Genomic DNA, 22739 nt, shown 5'->3' on the forward strand with positions numbered 1-22739 from the left:
AGTGTACCCGAAACTTATTTCTAACCTATGAGTAACGTGCTTTGAACCTATGTGTAACGTACCTCCAATGCATAGTGACGTATGTAGACGTATTTGATTGACGTCTTCCGGACGACCACAGAACTCACTGAACGTGTTTCTAACTTACAGCTACCATATAATGGCGTATTGAGAGCGTTTGGGGAAATTGGTATATAACAAGGACAAATGTGTCCAAGAGCGGCATCCTCAAGGCCCAGTCACACCTTGACGTTTTAGCCAGCAATGGCAACGTATCAAAATGTATGTAAAATGCTGGCTTCCGCTGAACTTTCGATGTTTTTTTTTTTAAGATTCGTATTCATAATGTATTCATAACGAGTTGGTCGTATGCATAACATATTAGTAACGGACACAGAACGTTTCATTGTCTTATTGATAACTTGTACCAACAAATGCTTCGCCTGTTGTCGGCGTTCACAATCTATGCCCAACGATAGTCTAACTTATGCATAGGGCGCTGCACGTATCGCCGACGATCACGTGACGTAGCCTATTAAAAGGCTAACGCTCAACGATTTAAATCATAACCGCACTAGAAATGGAAGTGTCAACATCGCAGTCAGACCTTGGCGATCTTGCCAGCGTATGCCGACCTCTGAAAAATGCATCTAAAACGCTGGCACACGTCGACTACGTTATGGGTAAGTTTTGTATACGTTAAGAGCATGCTGAAGCACGCTGGCATATGTTGTAGTACGCTGGCTTTTGTCGTAGTATGCTGAGGTCGTCCACAAATTTTAGTATGCTTGAAATTTTCCGACGTATGCCAGCATATGACTCACACGTTCCGCTACGCTGGCCAAAAGTTGTAGGCACGTTATGCGATCGTTGACACACGTCGACACGCGTTACTTGTAAGGTACTCATAAGTCGAAACACTTCAGGGTAATGGTTAGCGTCAGTGTTCCAGACTCCCTGGTTTTTTTTTTTGGTTTTTTTTTTCCTTCGGTATGACGGTGATGTTGACACTTCGATTTCTAGTGCGATTATGATTTAAATTGTTGAGCGGCAGCCTATTAATTATATTATATTATAACCGCACTAGAAATCGAAGTGTCAACATCACCGTCATACCGAAGGCAATAAAACCAGGGAGTCTGGAACACTGACGCTAACCATTACATTGACGTGTTTCGACTTATGAGTAACTTACAAGTAACTTTTGTCGATGTGTGTCAACGATCGCATATAGTGCGTACAACTTATTCCCATCGCATGCGGAACATGTGAGGCATACGGCAAGTACGTCGTAAAATGTTTAACACGTTTAAACGTACATGACGTACTCCACTTACTATGACGTATGATAGCGTACTTTAGCGTTCTATTCACGTATACCAAACTTACCCATACCGTATTCAGCGTTTTAGACACATTTTTCAGAGGTCGGCATACGCTGGCAAGATCGCCAAGGTGTGACTGCGATGTTGACACTTCCATTTCTCCGGCGGTTATGATTTGAATCGTTGTGCGGCAGCCTTTTAATAGGCTACGCCACGTGATCGTCGGAGATACGTGCAGCGCGCTATGCATAAGTTAGACTATCGTTGGGCATAGATTGTGAACGCCGAAACAGGCTAAGCATTCGTTGGTATAAGTTATCTATAAGACAACGAAACGTTCTGTGTCCATTACTAATATGTTAGGCATACGACCAACTCGTTATGAATACGTCCGAATCTTTAAAAAAAAAACATCAAAAGTTCAGCGTAAGCCAGCGTTTTACATACATTTTGATACATTGCCATTGCTGGCTAAAACGTCAAGGTGTGACTGGGCCTTTAGGATGCTGCTCTTGGACACATTTGTCCTTGTTATATACCAATTCCCCTAAACGCTGCTAATACGCCATTATACGGTAGCTGTAAGTTAGAAACACGTTCAGTAAGTTCTGTGGTCGTCCGGAAGACGTCAATCAAATAAGTCTACATACGTCAATATGCATTGGAGGTACGTTACACATAGGTTCAAAGCACGTTACTCATAGGTTAGAAATAAGTTTCGGGTACGCTAAACATTACCTCAACGTGTTTCGACTTATGAGTAACTTACAAGTAACGTGCGTCAACAATCGCGTAACGTGTCTAGAACATGTTACTCATAGGTTAGAAATAAGTTTCGGGTACGCTAAACATTAGCTCAACGTGTTTCGACTTATGAGTAACTTACAAGTAATGTGTGTCGACGTGCGTCAACGATCGCGTAACGTGCCTACAACTTATGGCCAGCGTATGCGGAGCGTGTGTCATACGCTGGCATACGTCATAAAATTTTCAGCATGCTTAAAATTTCTCGATGTACCAGTCGTACTACGACGTACGCCAGCGTGTTCTTTACGTATACAAAAATTCCCCATAACGTATTCGACGTGTGCCAGCGTTTTAGACACATTTTTCATAGGTCAGACGATGGCTAAATAGTCAAGGTTTGACGGTGATGTTGACACTTCGATTTCTAGTGAGGTTATGATTTAAATCGTTGAGCGTTAGCCTTTTAATAGGCTACGCCACATGATCCTCGGCGATACGTGCAGCGCGCTATGCATAAGTTAGACTATCGTTGGGCATCAGTTGTTACCGCCGCCAACACGCTAATCATTTGTTGGTATAAGTTATCCAAAAGAAAATGAAACGTTCTGTGTACGTTACTAATATGTTATGCATACGTCCAACTCGTTATGAATACGCCAAAAACTAAAAAATAAAACATCAAAAGTTCAGCGTACGCCAGCGTTTTACATACATTTTGATACGTTGCCATTGCTGGTGAAAACGTCATGGTGTGACGGGGCCCTAAGAGAGCTCGGCGTTGTTCTTCTTCTTCTTGTGACGACAAAACCTTTCTGACTCGGCTCTTTTATATACAGGATCCGGATCTCCTAAAATACTAAACACCTGTACACATCCTCGTATTGAGAGCGTCTATCATGAAGTTTTAAATATATTCGGACATTTGCTTTAAAGTTTCGAAACGTTCATGTTACTATTTAAAGATAATTCCATTTAATGTGTAGTTATTTCGTAAATACACTATTTTCTCGTCATGAACGACGATCGTCCAGGACGGGTCTCGCTATTGGCTCTGTCAAGGCATGTGATGAAATATCACATCTTCTTCTTCATCTTCCAAAACCTTTGGGATGCAGCTCTTGGACACATTTGTCCTTGTTAAATAAGGCATAGTGATAAGCATATGCTCCTTGTCCATTTTTCTATGAATGTTTGTTGAATTCTTTATTTGTTTGAGATTATTTTATTGATTGAATGATTTGAGTTAATCCATTTAATCAACAAGGAAAAAAAAGTCCATCAGTTTATTCATTTTTCTTCATAATAAATCCTTGTTGACATTTCAACCTGTCCGTGATTGTCATTTCCTTCCATTGATCCAGCATTGTCCGAACCGAGATAGACTGGGAGATTATAACTCCCAAACTAATTAATCTGTCAGGGTCAGCATGCACCAGTGGTAAACGCTCGGCCACATTACTGAAAAATCTAATCAAGATAAGATTGGTGAATCGTCAAGGGCACGTTCCCCGGTCAGAAGGCCACGTGAACTCTCGTGAAACAGCAAATTAGATGTTGGACACTGGAACTCGTGGTTAACTGATTGGCGTTCGTGGTTGTTAAGCAATCCACCGCACCACAAAGTTGATTGTGGGCGGTGGCCCCAGGTACAGTTCCTCCGAGGAGAAATGAGGATTAACCCCCTCATAATACACTTGGTACCCATGGCCGAAATAGTACCATCATTGGGTGGTGTATATTAGACAGCTGCCGCGATCACTGCGGACAAAACATGCAGTACCTCGTACCTTTGCAATCAAAATGTACAGTTGTTTCCTCAAAACGGTATCTTCATGTAATGATGGAAGATGCATTGTTCAGTCTTTAAATCTACATGTGGCCTTTAAACTAATCTGAGCTACGTGGAGAGAAAAAGATGGTGGCGATTTCTGGATGGCTGGAGTGCGTGGCTTGTAGAATGAGTGGCGCTTACAACCCACAGACACAAATTCATGTTTATCTTAGATTTTGTTGTCTTTTAAACAAAATCTAAGGCTCATAGTTGAGCTGATACACACATGGACAACGATTTGTTAGATGGACAACAAATAAACGAGACAACACAGGACTGTTAGATGAGACACACGCAATCACTCAGCTTGGGGGGGGGGGGGAAGTCAAAGTTGATGAAGGTATATGAAAGTTGATTTTGTAAAAGTTGATGGGTGGTTATGAGTTTATCTATCCCAGGAAATACATGTAGAGTCATCATCATTGATGTTCTCCCCTCGAAACCACTTTAATTGCATGCCTTCTGGGGGCTTTTTCCCCTGACTCCCCACCAGGGTTCATGCAGCAGACCAATAAATGCTGTTGTGACAGCTCACGCTCCGCGCTCGTGTTGCTGTTGGTACCTTCCTCCCCACTTTGGCCTCATATCAATCAAGGGCCTGGACCCACCCCTGATCCCCTGTTTTCCTCCAATTTCAAAATCATCCATAAAAATCGCACTTTTTTTTTGACAAGAATGCTTCCTATTAAGCAGGGCTGGCTTATTTCAGCATAACTTTGGAATTATTTTATTCATTCATAACGACGTTAAAATGCTGTAATGAGATAAAATTGCTTTTCAAAAAATCAAATGTTCCAAATCTATAACAAACAATCATGGTAAATTAAAAGGAAATAAAAAAAACATTTGTCTAACATGCCTTTAAACATGAGGCTACAATGTTGATGATCTTTTTCAGTTGTTCTTTCGTCCCACAAATGTTTTCATCACATCAAAAAGTCTTGTGTAATGGGCAAGCAGAAACGAAACTTTATGTGGCATCCAGCTGCAAAGCAGTCACGAAGAAAAAAAAAACACAAAGGCAAATAAACAAGAGATCACGATACCTTTACACATGCCACTGATTACAATCTTACATTAACAAAACTTGGAATCCAGATTTTTTTATTGTAACGTGGTATTCAGAGTGCTAAGAAGCTCAGTTTTACTGTAATAAGTTAACATGAACCCACCTTCTCAAGTACACCAAGAAGTAAATAGAACGAGGTATCATGATGATTGGCTGGTTTCGTAGGACGGCATTGATGATTTTCTTCACAACGTACTTTGGATCCAGCATGGGAATCATTTGACTTCTGATGAAACATCATTCAGTGATGAAACGACATTGAAAATATTGTTCTCTTGATCATTACCACTTCAATCAAAACACACGTTACCAGGGATCGTGTTAGCGGCTATGGAGGTTTTCCCTGGAATGTGGATACCATGAGGTGGTCTTGGAGCAATTAAGTCGACAGGCGTTGTATTTCCAAATGACATGATGCCCAATTAGCAAATGTTTACATCTTTTGAAAAGAAAGTCAAAGATTACAGATTTTCCAGCAACATAGCTTATCTCCTTGGCTTGGAGGTTTAAAAACACTTTATAGGAACAACTTATTAGTCGAAAAAAAAATCACAGCAAACAATAAATGAAATCAGAAAATAGCAGTGGGGAATTTTTAAGAATGATGAAGATAATTAAAAATAAATACGTGACATCATGACTTTCCAGGAGGTGAAGACATTGACATTATTTGCACAACGGGGCACTGAATCACCTTTCACATTACTTACTGTGGTTTGCAGCCATCAAACATGCCGGTGTTGATGAAGGATGGACAAACGATGGTTGTTTTTACTCCATCCTTTTTCATCGCTATCATTTCCAGTGCGACACATTCCGCAAAACCCACTGCAGCGAACTTACTGCTACAGTAATCTGCAGGAAGTTTCATCATCATCACTGTTGTTGTTGAAAAATTGTCAACAAATTGCTGTTAAAGTACAAACACTCACAGAGAGTCACATCCCCGAAGACGATGCCATGTCACGTGATCTTGTACGGTATGGTCACTCCCCAAAGGGACTCGTGTTTCTATGTTTTGTTGCGGTATGATTAGAGTAGTGTCTTTTGGTTTTTATCGTTTACACAATGGTGTACAGTGGTAAGTGTTACAGTGAATATTTTCAGTACAGTAGTGTATGTTTACATCCTGAAAGTACTTTTCATTTGCATGGATATAACTTTCGTGCTCTTCGCTGTCAAATAATTTCCGTGAAAATTAAGTCCTGTGAATAAATATTCCGACTTCTACCTGTGTAAATGTACATGCAATTCACATTTGATACACAAAAGTGACATACCACAAAACAACTTTAAAGGAAAAACAGCGAAAGATAAGTACTTTACAATATGCAGTCAGCCTTCGATATCAGGTACCCCTGGTGATAACAGCAGTATTCTCAACAAGTTCAAGTACAAGTATTCTCCATTCCCCACGACAGGCAATGAATGATCTATCACATCCACCTTAAACAACACTGATGTGCAGGGCGCATCTTGGATCTGATATTGAAAGAAACATGACATGCATATGTAAGCAGTGATTCATTATCTGTGTGCCAAGTTTGAACAAGATCAGTAAATGCATGTCTGAGAAATGGTTGAGGATGTGTTCAACATCAGGTATTTTACAAATAAAATTGTCGCCAGTCGGCCACCTTGGATCTGATCTCAAAAAAAAATGACATGCATATGTATACCATCATGTGTCATCTTTGTGTCAAGTACAAATAAAATCGGTCCATACATGTCAGTGATATGGTTACGCACAGACACGAAAATTGAGACCATATCCATAAGCCCCCATTTCGGACTAAGTCCAACAGGGGCTAAAAAGAAAAGGTGATTTGAAACTCCCCAAATGTTGATCAAACTGCCTTGAGCATTCTTATTCAAGAATCGGAACACTTAGGCCATTCCAGGAAATCAACAACATGATCACTTTCATTATGTATCATTATCACTATCACTATCATTATCACTATCACTATCATCATTATCGAGTTATCCTCTCCTCCTGCACAGTGGTCCTGTGAATTGGTTTCTTTGTTTCAGGACTAGGTGAAGGATTTGCTAGTTTTCCTCCCCCTTTTCTCTCCAGCCATACACATTTAGTGGTTCTCAGCCTTGTTTATGGTGAATTTATAGAAAACATATCAGAGATTAAAAAATATCATTATGATCATGTACCATTATTATCGTTACTGTACTGGTTTCTGTTAAAGTGTAGCTCGGAGTGAACGAAAGCTCGAATTTCACCAGTGTGCGTCGACCTTTTACAGGGAGGGGTCTTGTAACTCCTCCCTTTCATAGAACGGTAACTGTAAGAAAACCCAAACAAACTGGAAGGGCACTCGGTAGAGTACATACTTCTGCCATGCAATACCTGATCCAGGAGAACATATCAGGCCCAATAAATTTTTGAAATATCATGCCTTATATTCTTTATGGCCCCATCTCTCAATATCGAATAATCATTTTAGAAATTAAATTGTCATGTCTGGATCTGAATTCGGAAAATCATATTGACTTGTCCTTGTCACACACGCAACATATACTGTACAAGTTTCATCCAAATCCGTCTCCAACTTTTTGAGACCGTTATAAATATATATGTATATGTATATATATATATATATATATATATTTATATATATATATATATATATATATATATATATATATATATATATGTATAATTTGTATATACATACATGTATATATGTATATGTATGTATGTAAACAAATATATATATATATATATATATATATATATATATATATATATATATATATATATATATATATATAGACATATATATGTGTATGCCCCGGTTAGAATAGGTGTACCATATCCCTGTGTGTCGTATGAGGCGATCAGGGTTGCGTCAGGAAGGGCATCCAGCGTAAAAACCCATGCCAAATCATTATGCGGACAATAAAACGGATATCCATTCCAGATCGGTCAAGGCCTGGGTTACCAACGACCGCCACCGGTACCGTTGGTCAGCAGGGCACCGGTGGAAATTGTGCTACTGCTGGGCGAAGGAGGAGAAGGAGATGGGGAAGGCGGATCCAGAGGCAGTGGGAGAGGGGGAAGGGTAGAAGTGTGGAGGTGAGAGTTGGAACTCTGAATGTTGGGACTATGACTGGCAAAGGGCGAGAGTTGGCTGATATGATGGAGAGAAGAAAGGTGGACATTGTGTGTACAAGAGACCAAGTGGATGGGGAGTAAGGCGAGGAGCATTGGAGGTGGTTTCAAACTGTTCTACCATGGTGTGGATGGGAGGAGAAATGGTGTTGGGGTAATCCTGAAGGAAGATTATGTCAAGAGGGTATTGGAGGTGAGGAGAGTGTCGGACCGAGTGATGAGTGTGAAGTTGGAAATTGAAGGGGTGATGATGAATGTCATCAGTGCATATGCCCCACATATGGGGTGTGAGATGGAGTATAAAGATTTCTGGAGTGAGTTCGATGAAGTCGTGGAGAGTGTATCCAAGGATGAAAGAGTGGTGATTGGAGCATATTTCAATGGGCATGTTGGGGAAGGGAATAAAGAGGATGAGGAGGTGATTGGTCGGTACGGTCTCAACGAGAGGAAGGTGGAAGGGCAAATGGTGGTAGATTTTGCAAAAGGAATGGAAATAGCAATGGTAAATACCTATTTCAAGAAGAAGGAGGAACACAGGGTGACATACAAGAGTGGAGGAAAGTGCACACAGGTGGATTACATCTTAAGCAGGAGATGCAACTTGAAAGAGATTAGAGACTGTAAGGTTGTGGCAGGGGAGAGTGTAGCTCAACAGCATCGATTGGTGGTCTGTAGGATAATTTTGGAGGTGAGGTTGAGGAAGAGAGTGAGGGCTGAACCAAGGACCAGATGGTGGAAGCTGAAGGAGGAAGACTGCTGCATGGAATTTCGGGAGGAGGTGAGACAGGTGTTGGATGGTGGTAAAGAGGGGTGGGATGATTGGGAAACCACAGCAGAAGTGGTGAGGGAGAATGCTAGGAAGGTACTTGGTGTGACATCTGGACAGAGGAAGGAAGATAAGGAGACTTGGTGGTGGAACGAGGAAGTACAGGAAAGTATAAGGAAGAAGGGGTTGGCGAAAAAGAAGTGGGATAGCCAGAGACATGAAGACAGTACCCAGTAGGCACACAACGTTGTTGCAACGTCATTTGCCAGTTCTATCCTGACATCAGAATTGGGTCAGTGGGAAGTTGTTTTTGCAACACCCATGACGTGGGTTTTCAACGTTGTGACAACGTTGAAATCTGACGTTGTTGCAGCATCGTGTTCTGGTTGTACCTGACGTCAGAATTGGGTCAGTGGGAAGTTGTATTTGCAACACCCATGACGTCAGATTTCAACGTTGTCACAACATTGAAGCATGACGTTATTTTTCAACTTTATCACAATGTTCATAAAATGGAGTTTTTGTTTTTACCCTTTTCTTTGCACGCCAAAGAAACGAACATTGCAGTGCATGACACCCTTCAGCTTCCAGCTTGATGGAGCCCTCGACCCGTAGGTCTGGGGCCATCAGAGCACCGCTGTTCTACCGGTGCCATTATCAAAACATTGAAGTTGTATTGCAACATCATTACATTGCACAGTAACACATAATGACCACAACTTGAAAACAACTGTAATTCATAATCATTTATTATCACGTATCACGCAGAGCATGATTGCGGCTAAAATATACAAGCAGTATTAACAATAATATCTTTATTCATACCAAAAAAGCACACTCAAATACAATCGTACAATAAATAAAAGTAGATACCATTGCAATTGAGAAACATATACTAAAAATTGGGAATAAAAAGAAATACCACATGGGTAAAAGTTGTAAATACCTTTTTGACAAACTCACTTTGTGCAAAGCACAGTTAACAATTCAAATTCAGAAAGTTCTGCTCCAGAGAGGAACTGTGGAGCTTCTTCTCTCTCAAATATAATTGACTGCACAAAGGCATCTTTAAGTACAACAACATCATCATGCAGTGTTAGTAAAACTGCTGATAATTCTATGCTTGCATACATTAAATGGGCATTAGGAGCATAAAAGGTATTGACCAATAACTTACATTTATATAAAATGTAAATAAAAGTTTTAGCTACTGATGACATACTACCCATTGTTACAAGATTCATAATTAAGCAACCTCAGGTAAGAATTATGAGAAGACGAAGAACCACATATAAATTTTGCTATACGACATAATAGTTGACATTCAATAGGTAGAAATTCAGCAATGACTGGTAAAAAGAGTACAATGTGGGTCCCACTTGGGAAGTCAAACACCTTTCTGATAGAATTTGTCCATGATATATTTATATAACTTAGAAATATTTTTATTTGTTATGTCCCACAGCTGGCATCAATAGAATGAGATGCATAAAGACTTAAACAGATGATTACTTGACATTATATGAACAGTGTATAAAATTATATAAAACTGAATTACAATCAGGCAAATCAATGAGACCAAATATATATCTATGTGTGTGTATTCATACAAAGAAAAAATATAAATCTAACATCATTAAGTATGAAAACACAATTTTGAATGCATCTCACAAATAATTCCAAAGCACAAAAAAATTAATTTGTTGGGTGTTTTCAATCTTAATTTCACAAGAAAATAAAATAACTTCATTCTGCATAAAAATACATGTAAATATTTTCACAATGTAAACGTAGGCTGAGTTTCCAACATACAACATTACAATTAACTCTGCTGCAAATTCTTAATAATCAAGGACGTGGATGGCTGGCACAGCGTGTTGCTGTTACTCGTTATTATTACACTAGTACGTGTCCGTATGTGCAAAAAAAAACAACTTTCAAACAACCACACAGGCCATTCCTTCGCTCTCGTAAACGACGACTGGATTGGGGCATTGTGTTTATCTATAAATGTGCATAAGAAATCGAGAAATTATGAGAATACAGCAAGTCATCACTACCCGGAAGTCTGTACGTTGTAACCCGTAATGGGGAACACGGCTGAGGATCTCTTCCCCATCGGCCACGCCTACACAGTTGGTTTGGTAAATAAATGGCCATAACTTGGGAAGCACTTGTCCAATTAATATCAAACCTTAAAAAGGCACACACAGGTCCCCAGCAATATAGCTGGCAAGTTTCAATTAGATCGAATCAGTGGTTGTCGAGAAACAGCGGTCACACACACACACACACACACACACACACACACACACACACACACACACACACACACACACACACACACACACACACACACACACACACACACACACACACACACACACACACACACACACACACACACACACACACACACACACACACACACACAGCTGGAATTACAGATAGATGAGGGCTTGTTCCTGCCTGCACCTCCACGCCGATCAGGGGCATATTTCAAATGTTGTGATATGGCATTGTCCACATCTGCCTCCGTTGCTGTTGGCTGACTGGCCAGGTACTGTGAAAAATCATAAGAATTTCCACTTCGTATACATTGGGCTTTATGATCATCAAGACTTGCAATGTCAATTACGCTCAAGTCATGCACATTATATACTGTCATTTAGCAGAATTCATTACCTCTGACAACTTTATAAAAATTCAGGTTCCGGAAAGGTCTCTTCCCATTCTTTCCACACAAATTGTATTTGGACATCACAGCATTGAACATCACCCTTATTTTAGAAAATAAAAACAATTTAGTACACCAGTGTTCGAAGCAGCTTGTAACAAATTTTAAGTTCCACTGCCCTTATAAAGCCTCAATTATTATTATTCTTTATTATATAAAGTTATTTTCATGTCTTTTGATAACCATTTTACCAAAGGAAAACAATTGTGCACCGAAAAACTTGAACAACTCCCCAAGTGACAAACTACCGCAATGAAGGCTTCATTGTTGCAAGCGGAAGTTTGGCGGCGGCCAAAGGGTTAATATTTTTTTTATGACAAAACCACATTTTTCGGCGCACAATAACTGACAATTGTTTTTCTTTTACCTTTGGTTAGGCCTAACTCATTAAAAGAGGACATAAAAAAAGAATATATTATAAAAAAAATAATATTAATTGAGGCTTTTTTAAGGGCAGTGGAACTTTAAATTTGTTACATTGCGGAACAATGCGGTAATTCGTCGGACCCGAACGGCCGAAGCATTATCCACACCAGAAAAATATTTTAAAAGGTTCTGAACCAAACTTGTCCAAAGTAATTTTTGCAGAGTTCCCTTTTTGCCACAGACCGGTGTTTTTTTTTCTTAACCAGACCCGCGGAAAAATGAATTGATTATTTACCGTCGATTTGTACACACGATCAGGGCCATATCAGGGGAGGACCATATCAGGGGAGGGCCATATCAGGGGAGGACCATATCAGGGGAGGGCCATATCAGGGGAGGGCCATATCAGGGGAGGGCCATATCAGGGGAGGGCCATATCAGCGACAGCAAAACGTGATAAACGGATGATGAAATCGGGTGCCGGAGGATTCGATCGTCAGATACACGTTCCCGAGTCCAAGGCTCGAACCACGATCGAGTGCCCCGAAGGGCCCGGGAGAGTTTCCATTGAATGTAACGATGTAGATTCCAGCACAACAGTAACAGGAACAGTCGTGTGCCTGCTGGGTAGACAGGAGTACAAGGAGTGGCGGCGCAAGGCAAAGAGAGAGGTGGCAAAGGCATATGGCGAGCTGTATGAGAAGTTGGATACAAAAGAATGGGAAAAGGATTTGTACCGATTGGCAAGACAGAGGTAGTGAATCAGGAAGTGGGGTGGATCAGTAAGGATGAAGTGAGGACTGCTATGAAGAGGATGAAAAGTGGAAAGGCGGTTGGTCCAGATGACATACCAGTAGAGGCATGGAAGTGTTTAGGAGAGATGGCAGTGGGGTTGTTAACCAGATTGTTTAATAAAGTCTTGGAAAGTGAGAGGATGCCGGAGGAGTGGAGATTAAATGTACTGGTTCCGATTTTCAAGAACAAGGGTGATGTGCAGAGCTGTGGAAATTACAGAGGGATAAAGTTGTTAAGCCACACCATGAAGTTGTGAGAAAGAGTAGTGGAAGCTCGGTTGAGAGGAGAGGTGATGATCTGTGAGCAGCAATATGGGTTTATGCCTTTATGCCAGAAAAGAGCACCACTGATGCGATGTTTGCTTTGAGAATGTTGATGGAGAAGTATAGGGAAGGCCAGAAGGAGTTACATTGTGTGTTTGTGGATTTAGAGAAAGCTTATGATAGGGTGCCAAGAGAGGAGTTGTAGCATTGTATGAGGAAGTCGGGAGTGGTGGAGAAGTATGTGAGGATCGTGCAGGATATGTATAAGGACAGTGTGACAGCGGTGAGGTGTGCGGTAGGAATGACGGACCGGTTTAAGGTAAAAGTGGGATTGCACCAAGGATCGACTCTGAGCCCTTTCCTGTTTGCAATGGTGATGGACAGGTTGACAGACGAGATCAGACTGGAGTCTCCATGGACTATGATGTTCGCAGATGATGAGTTAAAGATGCTGCGATTCTCGTTGGGAGTGATGAGGATGGACAGGATAAGGAATGAGTATATTAGAGGGACAGCGCCGGTAGGATGGTTTGGAGACAAAGTGAGAGAGGCGAGATTGAGATGGTTTTGACATGTGCACAGGAAGGAAGCGGAGTATATCAGGAGAAGGATGCAAAGGATGGAGCTGCCAGGCAGGAGGAGAAGAGGAAGGCCAAAGAAAAGGTTCATGGATATGGTGAGGGCGGACATACGGGTGGTTGGAGTGTCAATGGAAGATGTGGAGGATAGAGCGAAATGGAGACGGATGATCCGCTGTGGCGTCCCCTAATGGGAGCAGCCGAGAGGAGAAGAAGAAGAAGAAGAAGAAGAAGAAAATAAAAAAAATATATATTGTTGCGGGCTGGGGGTTGGGTGAGAAGACCACCAGGGGGAGCTATCTCAGCCACGCATGTACGGCCATGCACGTACGGGCACGCGAGAGCAAAGGAACGGCCTGTGTGGTTGTTGTTTCTGGCACGCGGTTTGAAAGTTTTTTTTTTGCATGTACAGCCACGCACGTACAAGCACGCACATACGGGCATGTGAGAGCGAAGGAACGGCCTGTGTGGTTGTTGTTGTTTCTTGCACGCGGTTTGAAAGGTTTTTTTTTTGTTTTGTTTGCACGTACGGCCACACATGTACGGGCACGCATGCATGGCCACACATGTACGGGCACGCACGTACTGCCACACATGTACGGGCACGCACGTACGGCCACACATGTACGGGCATGTACGTATGGCCACACATGTACAGCCACACACATACGGCCACACATGCGGGCACGCGAGTGCGAAGGAACGGACTGTGTGGTTGTTTAAAAGCTTTTATTGCACATACGGCCACGCACGTATGGGCACGCGAGAGTGAAGGAACGGCCTGTGTGGTTGTTGTTTCTGGCACGCAGTTTGAAAGTATTTTTTGTTTGTTTTGTTTGCATGTACGGCTCCACATGCACTGGCACGCATGTATGGGCACACATGTATGGACACGCACTAGTATTTATAATAATACAAAATTCAACAGAAAAAAAACTCACAGTTTCAAGAAAATTATGAAGTAATTACAAGATATGAATTCTTCACAAAACACAAAACATCTGCAATGCACCATTTTCTCTCAAAAAGTTTATCATTTTGATTGCTCATAAAGATATCAAATTCGAACCTAAAGGCGCTGTCACACCTTGACGATTTAGCCAGCGTATGCCGACTTATGAAAAATTTGTCTAAAACGCTGGCACACGTCGAATATGTTCTGGGTAAGTTTTGCATACATCAAGAGCACGCTGAAAAACACTGTCATACGTCGTAGTACGCTGGCTTTCATCGTTGTACTTTGCGGTTGTCCTCAAATTTTTGCATGCTTGAAATTCTACGTCGTATGCCAGCGTATGACTCACACGTTCCGCTATGCTGGCCATAAGTTGTAGGCACGTTATGCGATCGTTGACGCATGTCGACACATGTTACTTGTAAGTCACTCATAAGTCGAAACACGTCGAGGTAATGATTAGCGTACCCGAAACTTATTTATAACCTATGAGTAACGTGTTGTAGGCACGTTACACGATCGTTGCACACACGTCGAGGCACGTTATGCGATCGTTGATACATGTCGAGGCACGTTACTTGTAAGTTGCTCATAAGTCGAAATACTTCGAGGTAATGCTTAGTGTACCCAAAACTTATTTCTAACCTATGAGTAACGTGCTTTGAACCTTTGTGTAACGTACCTCCAACGCATATTGACGTATTTGATTGACATCTTCCGGACGACCACAGAACTTGCTGAACGTGTTTCTAATTTACAGCTACCGTATAATGGCGTATTGGCAGCGTTAAAAAAAAACAACAAAAAACACAATAACTTCCGATATTTCGTCACGTGCCGTTACGTCACATCCGATTGCCTCTTCAGTTTGCTCATATCTTATTCTTAGTTCCTCCTCTGAATATTTTCTGTTTGAGGATATTGTCACGTCGACGTCGAAACTTAAAAGCAAATGTCCGAATATATTTTAAAATTCGTGATAGACTAAAAAAAAAATGATAAACAACAACAACAACAACAACAACAACAACAACAACAACAACAACAACTTCAGATATTTCGTCACGTGCCTTCACGGAGCCAAGGACAAAAATAGAAAATGTGCCTTGACGGAGAAAACAAGTTTCGGGTATGCTAAACATTACCTCGACGTGTTTTGACTTATGAGTAACTTTCAAGGAACTTGTGTCGACGTGTGTCAACGATCGCGTAACGTGGCTACAACTTATTCCCAGCGTAGCGGAATGTGTGAGCCATACGTCGAGTACGTCGTAAAATTTTCAGCATGCTTGAAATTTCACGACGTACGAGATGTACCACTAAGTATGACAGCGTACTTCATCGTTTTTCAGCGTGCTCTAAACGTATACACAACTTACCCATAACGTATTTGACATGTGCCAGCTTGGTTCGGCAAATTTTTCATAGGCCGGCATACGCTGGCTAAATCGTCAAGGTGTGACTGCGTGGTTGATGCTTTCAATTTTCAGGGGGTTATGATTTAAATCGGCGTGCGGCAGGTTTTTAACAGGCTACGCCACGAGTTCGTCGGCGATACGTGCAGCGCGCTATGAGTAAGTTAAACTATCGTTGGGCATAGGTTGTGAACGCCGACAACAGGCTAAGCATTCATTGGTATAAGTTATATATAAGACAACGAAACGTTCTGTGCCCGTTACTAATATGTTATGAATACGACCAACACGTTATGAATACGACCAAAACTTTTTTTAAAACATCAAAATTTCAGCGTACGCCAACGTTTTACATACATTTTTATACGTTGCCATTAATGGCTAAATCGTCAAGGTGTGACAGCGCCTTAAGTCGTGTTGAGACGAAGCCTTTAAAAATACAGATAACATCTCATCCATGACCATTGTCGATTTTAATCTTCCTAGATTTGTAGATTGCATATTTTGCAACAGCACCCAGAAAATTTCAAAGAACACCCACATCTCTACATATCGGTTTAAAGGGTACAGCAAAAATAAACATGTGCAATCTAAAGGCCCGGTCACACCTTGACGTTTTAGCCAGCGATGGCAACGTATTAAAATGTATGTAAAACGCTGGCTTACGTTGAACTTTTGATGTTTTTTTTTAAAGATTCGGACGTATTCATAGCATCTTGGTCTTATGTATAACGCATTGGTAACGGACACAGAACGTTTCGTTGTGTTATAGATAACTTATACCAACGAATGCTGAACCTGTTGTCGGCCTACACAACCTATGCCCAACGATAGTCTAACTTAGGCATAGCGCGTTGCACGCATCGCCGACGATGTCGTGACGTAGCCTATTAAAAGGCTGACGCACAACGATTCGAATCATAACTGCCGTAGAAATGGAAGTGACAACATCGCGGTCACACCTTGCCGATCCTGCCAGCGTATGCCGACCTAAGAAAAATGTGTCTAAAACGTTGGGGGCACGTCAAATACGGTATGAGTAAGTTTGGTATACGTGAGTAGAATGCTAAAGTACGCTATCATACGTCGTAGTAAGTAGAGTACGTCAAGAAATTTTAAACATGTTCAAATTTTACTACGTACTCGGCGTATGACACACGTTCCGCATGCGATGGGGATAAGTTTTACACACGATATGTGGACACTTACACACGTCCACAAAGGCTACTTATAAGCTACTCATAAGTCGAAACACGTCGCGGTAATGTCTTTTTTACGCGAAACTTATTTCTAACTTATGTTTGACGTGCTTTGAACCAATTCTTTACGTAGTCCCAACACACATCGACGTATGTAGACGTATTCCAATGACATCTTCCGGTCGAAAAAAAAAAAAAATGAACGTGTTTCTAGCTTACAACTGCCATATAAAGACGTGTTCCCAGCGGTTTTGGGAATTGGTATATAAAAATGCTGCTCATAAAAGGGGAACCCAACAGTGTTTTCGAGTCCTTTTTGAGTCGATGTCCATGTCAGCAGTAACAGTATCGGTATCAGTATTCGTATTAGTAGTAGTTTGTTCATGTTGGCAGTAGTAGGTGAGTGTGAGGGGGAGGGTGTGGGTTATGATGGATCGTCCTTGCGTCCGCGTGTCCACGGGAAGGAGACATCTTTTCACCATTGGTCGAAGTTCTTCGCGGCTAATTTTTTATGGGGCTTTTTCAACAATGAGCTATGGCTTGTTTTTACGATTTAGGTCTATTCATAACGGGTTGGACAAATGCACAATGAACTAATAATGTGCATAGAGTGCTTCGATAACTTATAGATACGATATACCAACGAATAATTATCGATATACCATCTTTGCGGTGACGTAGGGTTTGCTATTCATAGGCTGCCACTCAACGATTTAAATGGCTGCATCTCCACTATTGAAAGTAGATGCTTGCGCTCAACAATTGGATTTTTTTTACACTCAACGACTTTTAAATGGTACCACTCAACTATTTTCATTGTTTACAATGAACGATTTAAATTGCTGTCACTCGCCTTTTTTTTTTGACGCTGGGGTTTTGAAATTTGAAGCGTTTCTTCTGAACGTGTTAAAACGCTCAAACTCGACTATTTTAAATAGACGCTGCCGATGGACAATTGGAATCATAGCCAAGCTAGACATCGAAGTGTGAACATCATCGTCATGCCGAAGAAAAGTTTGAAGAATGCTGCAAATAAGTGTCCTGGACGTGGCCATGGACGCTGACGCAAGGACGATCCATTATACCGACGTCTTTCAGCCTATGAGTAACTTAAAAGTAACGTCTGTCGATGTGTGGCAACGATCGCGTAACGTGCCAACAACACATTAATCATAGGTTAGAAATAAGTTTCGGGTACGCTAAACATTACCTCGGCGTGTCTCAACTTATGATTAACTTACAAGCAGCATGTGTTGACGTCTGTCAACGATCGCAGACCGTGCATACAACTTGTGGCCAGCGTAGCGGAACGTGTGAGTCATACGCCGGCATACGTCGTGAAATTTCAAGCATGAAAAAATTTGAGGACAACCAAAAAGTACAATGTTTAAAGCCAGCATACAACGACGTATGGCAGTGTTTTTCAGCGTGCTCTCAATGTTATCAAAACTTACCCATAACGTATTCAACGTGTGCCAGCGTTTTAGAATTTTTTTTTTAAAAATCGGCATACGTTGGCTAAAACGTCAAGGTGTGACCGGGCCTTAAAGGAAAAGGATAATTGGTGAAAAAGATTATCAAGTAGAAGAAAAAGAGAAGTTAGTCGACAACACTTCACATATTAAGCATGAAACAAGTCCTCCTTCTGATCACAGAAAGGACATATTTCTGTCAGTGAATTATTAATATGGTGAACAAATGTGTTGGAGGGGAGGGCCCAGGTGCCAACCTCCACTGTATATCCGCTAATACATCAAGTATGGTAAACACATGAAGCCAAAGTGGAGTTCAGGGAGAACCCGGCCCTAACCGCTCTGACCACAACGCTATTCGTGTTCTTCCAGAATGGGATATGTTTCCCTTTTGTCAAAGAAGATCACAAATTCCAGTCTTAGTTACAAGATGAAAAGGGGGGGGGGGGTATGTTCAATCTCCGACCAAAAAGAAGAAGAAGAAAGGAGTACTTTGATCTGGGGAAAGCTTAACTGGAAATCCTTAATGATACCAACACCTTCCCAGCCAATATTTAACTGTTTAAACTTCCGGATAACGACACGCACCACTTGGTCCACAAGTTGGACAGATCTAGAACCAACTGTAGACGCCACCACACCAACAGATTTCCACTTAACCCCAGATATGTCTCTCAAGTCACACCTTATTAATTCCTCCTTGGATAAATTTTTGAATCATGGCATGACTGAAGAATACCAGGGAAAAAAAATTATTGAAAAAAAACAGGGGTTCTTGAAGGAACATTCTGCAATTATATGCCTCAAGCAGCTGATGGACATCAAACTTTTTCCAAATGTCAAGTAAACTACGATAGAACTTAGAAAGAGAAACAAAGTTTAAGTGCTCGAGATCCATAAAAAAAGTTGCCGATCATATCTCAGTTTACCAGCTTGTTGCAGGAGAAAAAACGCAAATGGTCACCGGGTTAGCCGTTCAGTGAACAGCAGTTTCTGCAGAGACTGCAATTGAAAGGCCACAATCCGACCAAAGATGTTGATAACACCTTGGCCACCTTCCTTCCAGGGGATAGTACAGTATCTCAGGTTGTAGCCAATGGTATCCACTCCAAAATAAATTCACCAGCATTCGCTGAATCGCCATAATTAGTTGATTTGATGGCTGCAGAACAGCGATTGTGCGACAATTTTGTTGCAATCAAATTATTGATGACAAGAGTACGACCTTTATATAAAAGGAACTTCAACAGTCCTTCCCAAGTTTTCAGTGTGTACTTAATTCGTTCCAAAACTCCTTGCCAATTTTTCATCTCCACCTCATGATTGCCAAGGTACACTCCAAGATATTTAACTCCGTCCGTTCTCTCGACCAAGTTCTGTGGGAGTGATGGTGGTAATGCATGAGAGGTCACATTTTCCGCACCATAATGCTGTACTTTTATTCCAATTTATCCCACCAGAGGAGGCCACAGAGAAATTTCTCAGGCAACACTGTAAAGCACAGACATCGTTTGTACTTTAAATTAAAACACAGACATCATCAGCAAACGCCGTCTGCACCAATCTTGCTCCTTCTATACTTCTCATTCCTTGAGGTATTTGCTGTCTAATTGATAGCAGAAGTGGCTCAAGGGCAATTATATATAAAAGACCAGAAAGAGGGAAACCTTGCCGGATACCCCATTGAAATGGAAAGGGAGAACATAACCGATTATTAACTTTCAACGTACAATGAGTATTACTATATAGGTGTTTTACACAAGAGATGAAAGTTTCACCAAAACCCATTCCCTTCAAAACAGAAAAAAGGTATTTGTGATCAACACGATCGAAGGCTTTAGCTTGATCAAGAAGCAGTAACCCAAAATCATCACACAGGTGCTTATTGCACGAAATAATATCTCTTACCAAAATATATTGTCATGGATAGTTCTTCCAGGCACACAGTAAGTTTGGTCTGGATGTATAACAGAACTGATAACAGTTTTCATGTGATTTGCAAGGACTTTAGAGAGAATTTTGTAATCAGCACACAGTAAAGATACCGCGGTCGCCAGTTCTCCACCAGTTGAGGGTTCCCAGATTTTGGCAGTAAACATACGACCCGCTCTTCTGCAGGACACTGGAAGTTCTCCATCACGTATGCTTTCATAAAGAACGTCGAGTAAATCAGGTCCCACAACGTTCCAAAAGGTCTTCCAGAATTCCACTGGCAAGCCGTCTATTCCAGTGGCTTTCCCATCGTTCAGGCTCCTCACAGCTGCTTCAAGTTCATTTGCCGAAATTGGGGAGTCAAGCACATGTTGCTCATCCTCCTTGACATTCGGGAGCCCAGAATTTAATTATTGCATCACCTAATTGTCCACGCTGTGAGGAGAGTACCATGTTGGAATAGAAATCCCTCGGTGTACGCCTGATCGCTTGCTGAGAGGTTACCAGGGACCCATTGGGAGTGAGTAAACTATGAATTTCTTGTGACCTTTTAAGAGAGGTCTCTAATTTAAAGAACTCCTTGCTTGGCACATCCAATGTTAAATAGCTCATTCACATTCTTACCAAGGTACCTATTGCTTGTTGCCGTACCATCTCCTCCAGCAATGCTTTCTTAACCCATATCAATTGGTCACGTGTCTTTCCCAACCTCATCATCGTTCTGTTCTAGGAAAACTATTTGCCATTTTAACCGATCAATTGATATTGACTGCCTTTTGTTGCTACATAAACTGTATTGTTGGCAAAAAGTTTTTATTTGGGTTTTTGCAATATCCCACCACAACGGGAGACTTATCAAAATCAGATCGAGAAGACCGAATTTTCTCCCACACGACTCAAAAGGCGTCATTGAAACCTTGTAAGAGACGAGTATTTAGAGACCAATAAGCGCTGCCACGGGGTGGGAAGGGTAATTTGAAAGATATTGAGATTACACTGTGATCAGTAAACCCAGTCGGCACAATTGGAGTCGTTGACACAACATTTAACATTAACTCGTTTACGTAAAACCTGTCAAGTCTTGCCATTGACTTAATGCCATCATTACATCTGCACCATGTGTAACAGCACAAAAGTGGATGTTGCGACCTCCACACATCCTTAAACCGGCAATTTTTGAGGGTGTCTTCTGACACTTTTGTGGAGGCAACATGCGGTTTCATGGCCATTCCTATCAATTGAAGGACAAATTGTACAGTTAAAATCTCCCGCAATACACGCAAAAGCAGTTGCATCCAAAGCTTTTAGAGAGTTCCGTAATGTGGAAAAGAAGATTTTCATCTCCATGGGATCACTTGGTGCACATACATTTAGGGTAACAATCTTTTGAGTGTTGTAAAGAAACTCTACTGATATCAAAAGTCCTTTATAGATTTCTTTGAAGGAAACCTGGTGAGCACGCAACCTGTGACTTAGGCAGATGGCGACGCCGGCTCGAGGTGTGGGAAACCTGCTTAACCACCACCGCCCCTTGAATAGTTTTGGCCAATCAGCTACCCGAGTATTCATCGCATGGGTTTCTTGAAATAAAATAATGTCAGCTTTTGCTTTCTCGATTGCTTGAAGGGTTTGTACTTTCCATGAGGTGGAACGACCTCCATTTATATTCAGAGATATAATGTTCAATTCCATTATTGATTATTTTGTGGAATTAAGTCACTTTCCTCATTTAGTTCCTTGTTTGTCTTTGTAACAGCTTTCGTTAAGCACTGAAATTCAGGTTCCTTAAGGTCCTTCCCTTGCAGCAAATGCTTTGCAGCTGAAATGAAGGCCAGAATATTGGGAAAATGATCTTTGATTCACACGTTGCGTTGTCTCAAGGTTTCTTTCAGAAACCGAACAATATTTTCTTGAACCACTTCATAATGCTCCTCTTCCTCTTGATGTACACTCAAAGATTCCCGCAAAGAGGAAGGAAGGTCATCAGCCATTACATCTGGTTCATCCTGGTCACTTAATTGTGCTTCAGCAGCGAGCTTTGCTTCCGTGCTACCTGCCCAATCATCGTCCACCTTTGGCTCCTCATCCTCCTTCTCCTCAAGCGGGAGGTTGGAGACATCGCCATTAATATCACCCTCGATGATCAATTTGCTTTTGCA

At 41.3% G+C, this 22739-nt stretch overlaps 1 protein-coding gene across 1 annotated transcript in view; it reads right to left on the bottom strand.

Annotated features, from left to right (window-relative positions):
- Window positions 1–4614: 4614 nt before the first annotated feature.
- SDR16C5 (short chain dehydrogenase/reductase family 16C member 5) overlaps window positions 4615–22739 on the bottom strand; it is a 36560-nt gene continuing 18435 nt past the window's right edge. Inside the window, exons 4-6 of the mRNA XM_085855432.1 lie at window positions 5683–5827; window positions 5076–5198; window positions 4615–4888 (exon numbers count right to left, since the gene is read on the bottom strand). Coding sequence (XP_085711558.1) covers window positions 4798–4888; window positions 5076–5198; window positions 5683–5827 — 359 coding nt within the window. The 3' untranslated portion in view covers window positions 4615–4797. The remainder of the gene's footprint in view (window positions 4889–5075; window positions 5199–5682; window positions 5828–22739) is intronic.

Source organism: Eptatretus burgeri, chromosome 14, assembly GCF_056783735.1.
Source record: "Eptatretus burgeri isolate ZD-2024b chromosome 14, Ebu_testis_v1, whole genome shotgun sequence".
In the NCBI taxonomy this organism is placed as follows: Eukaryota; Metazoa; Chordata; class Myxini; order Myxiniformes; family Myxinidae; genus Eptatretus; species Eptatretus burgeri.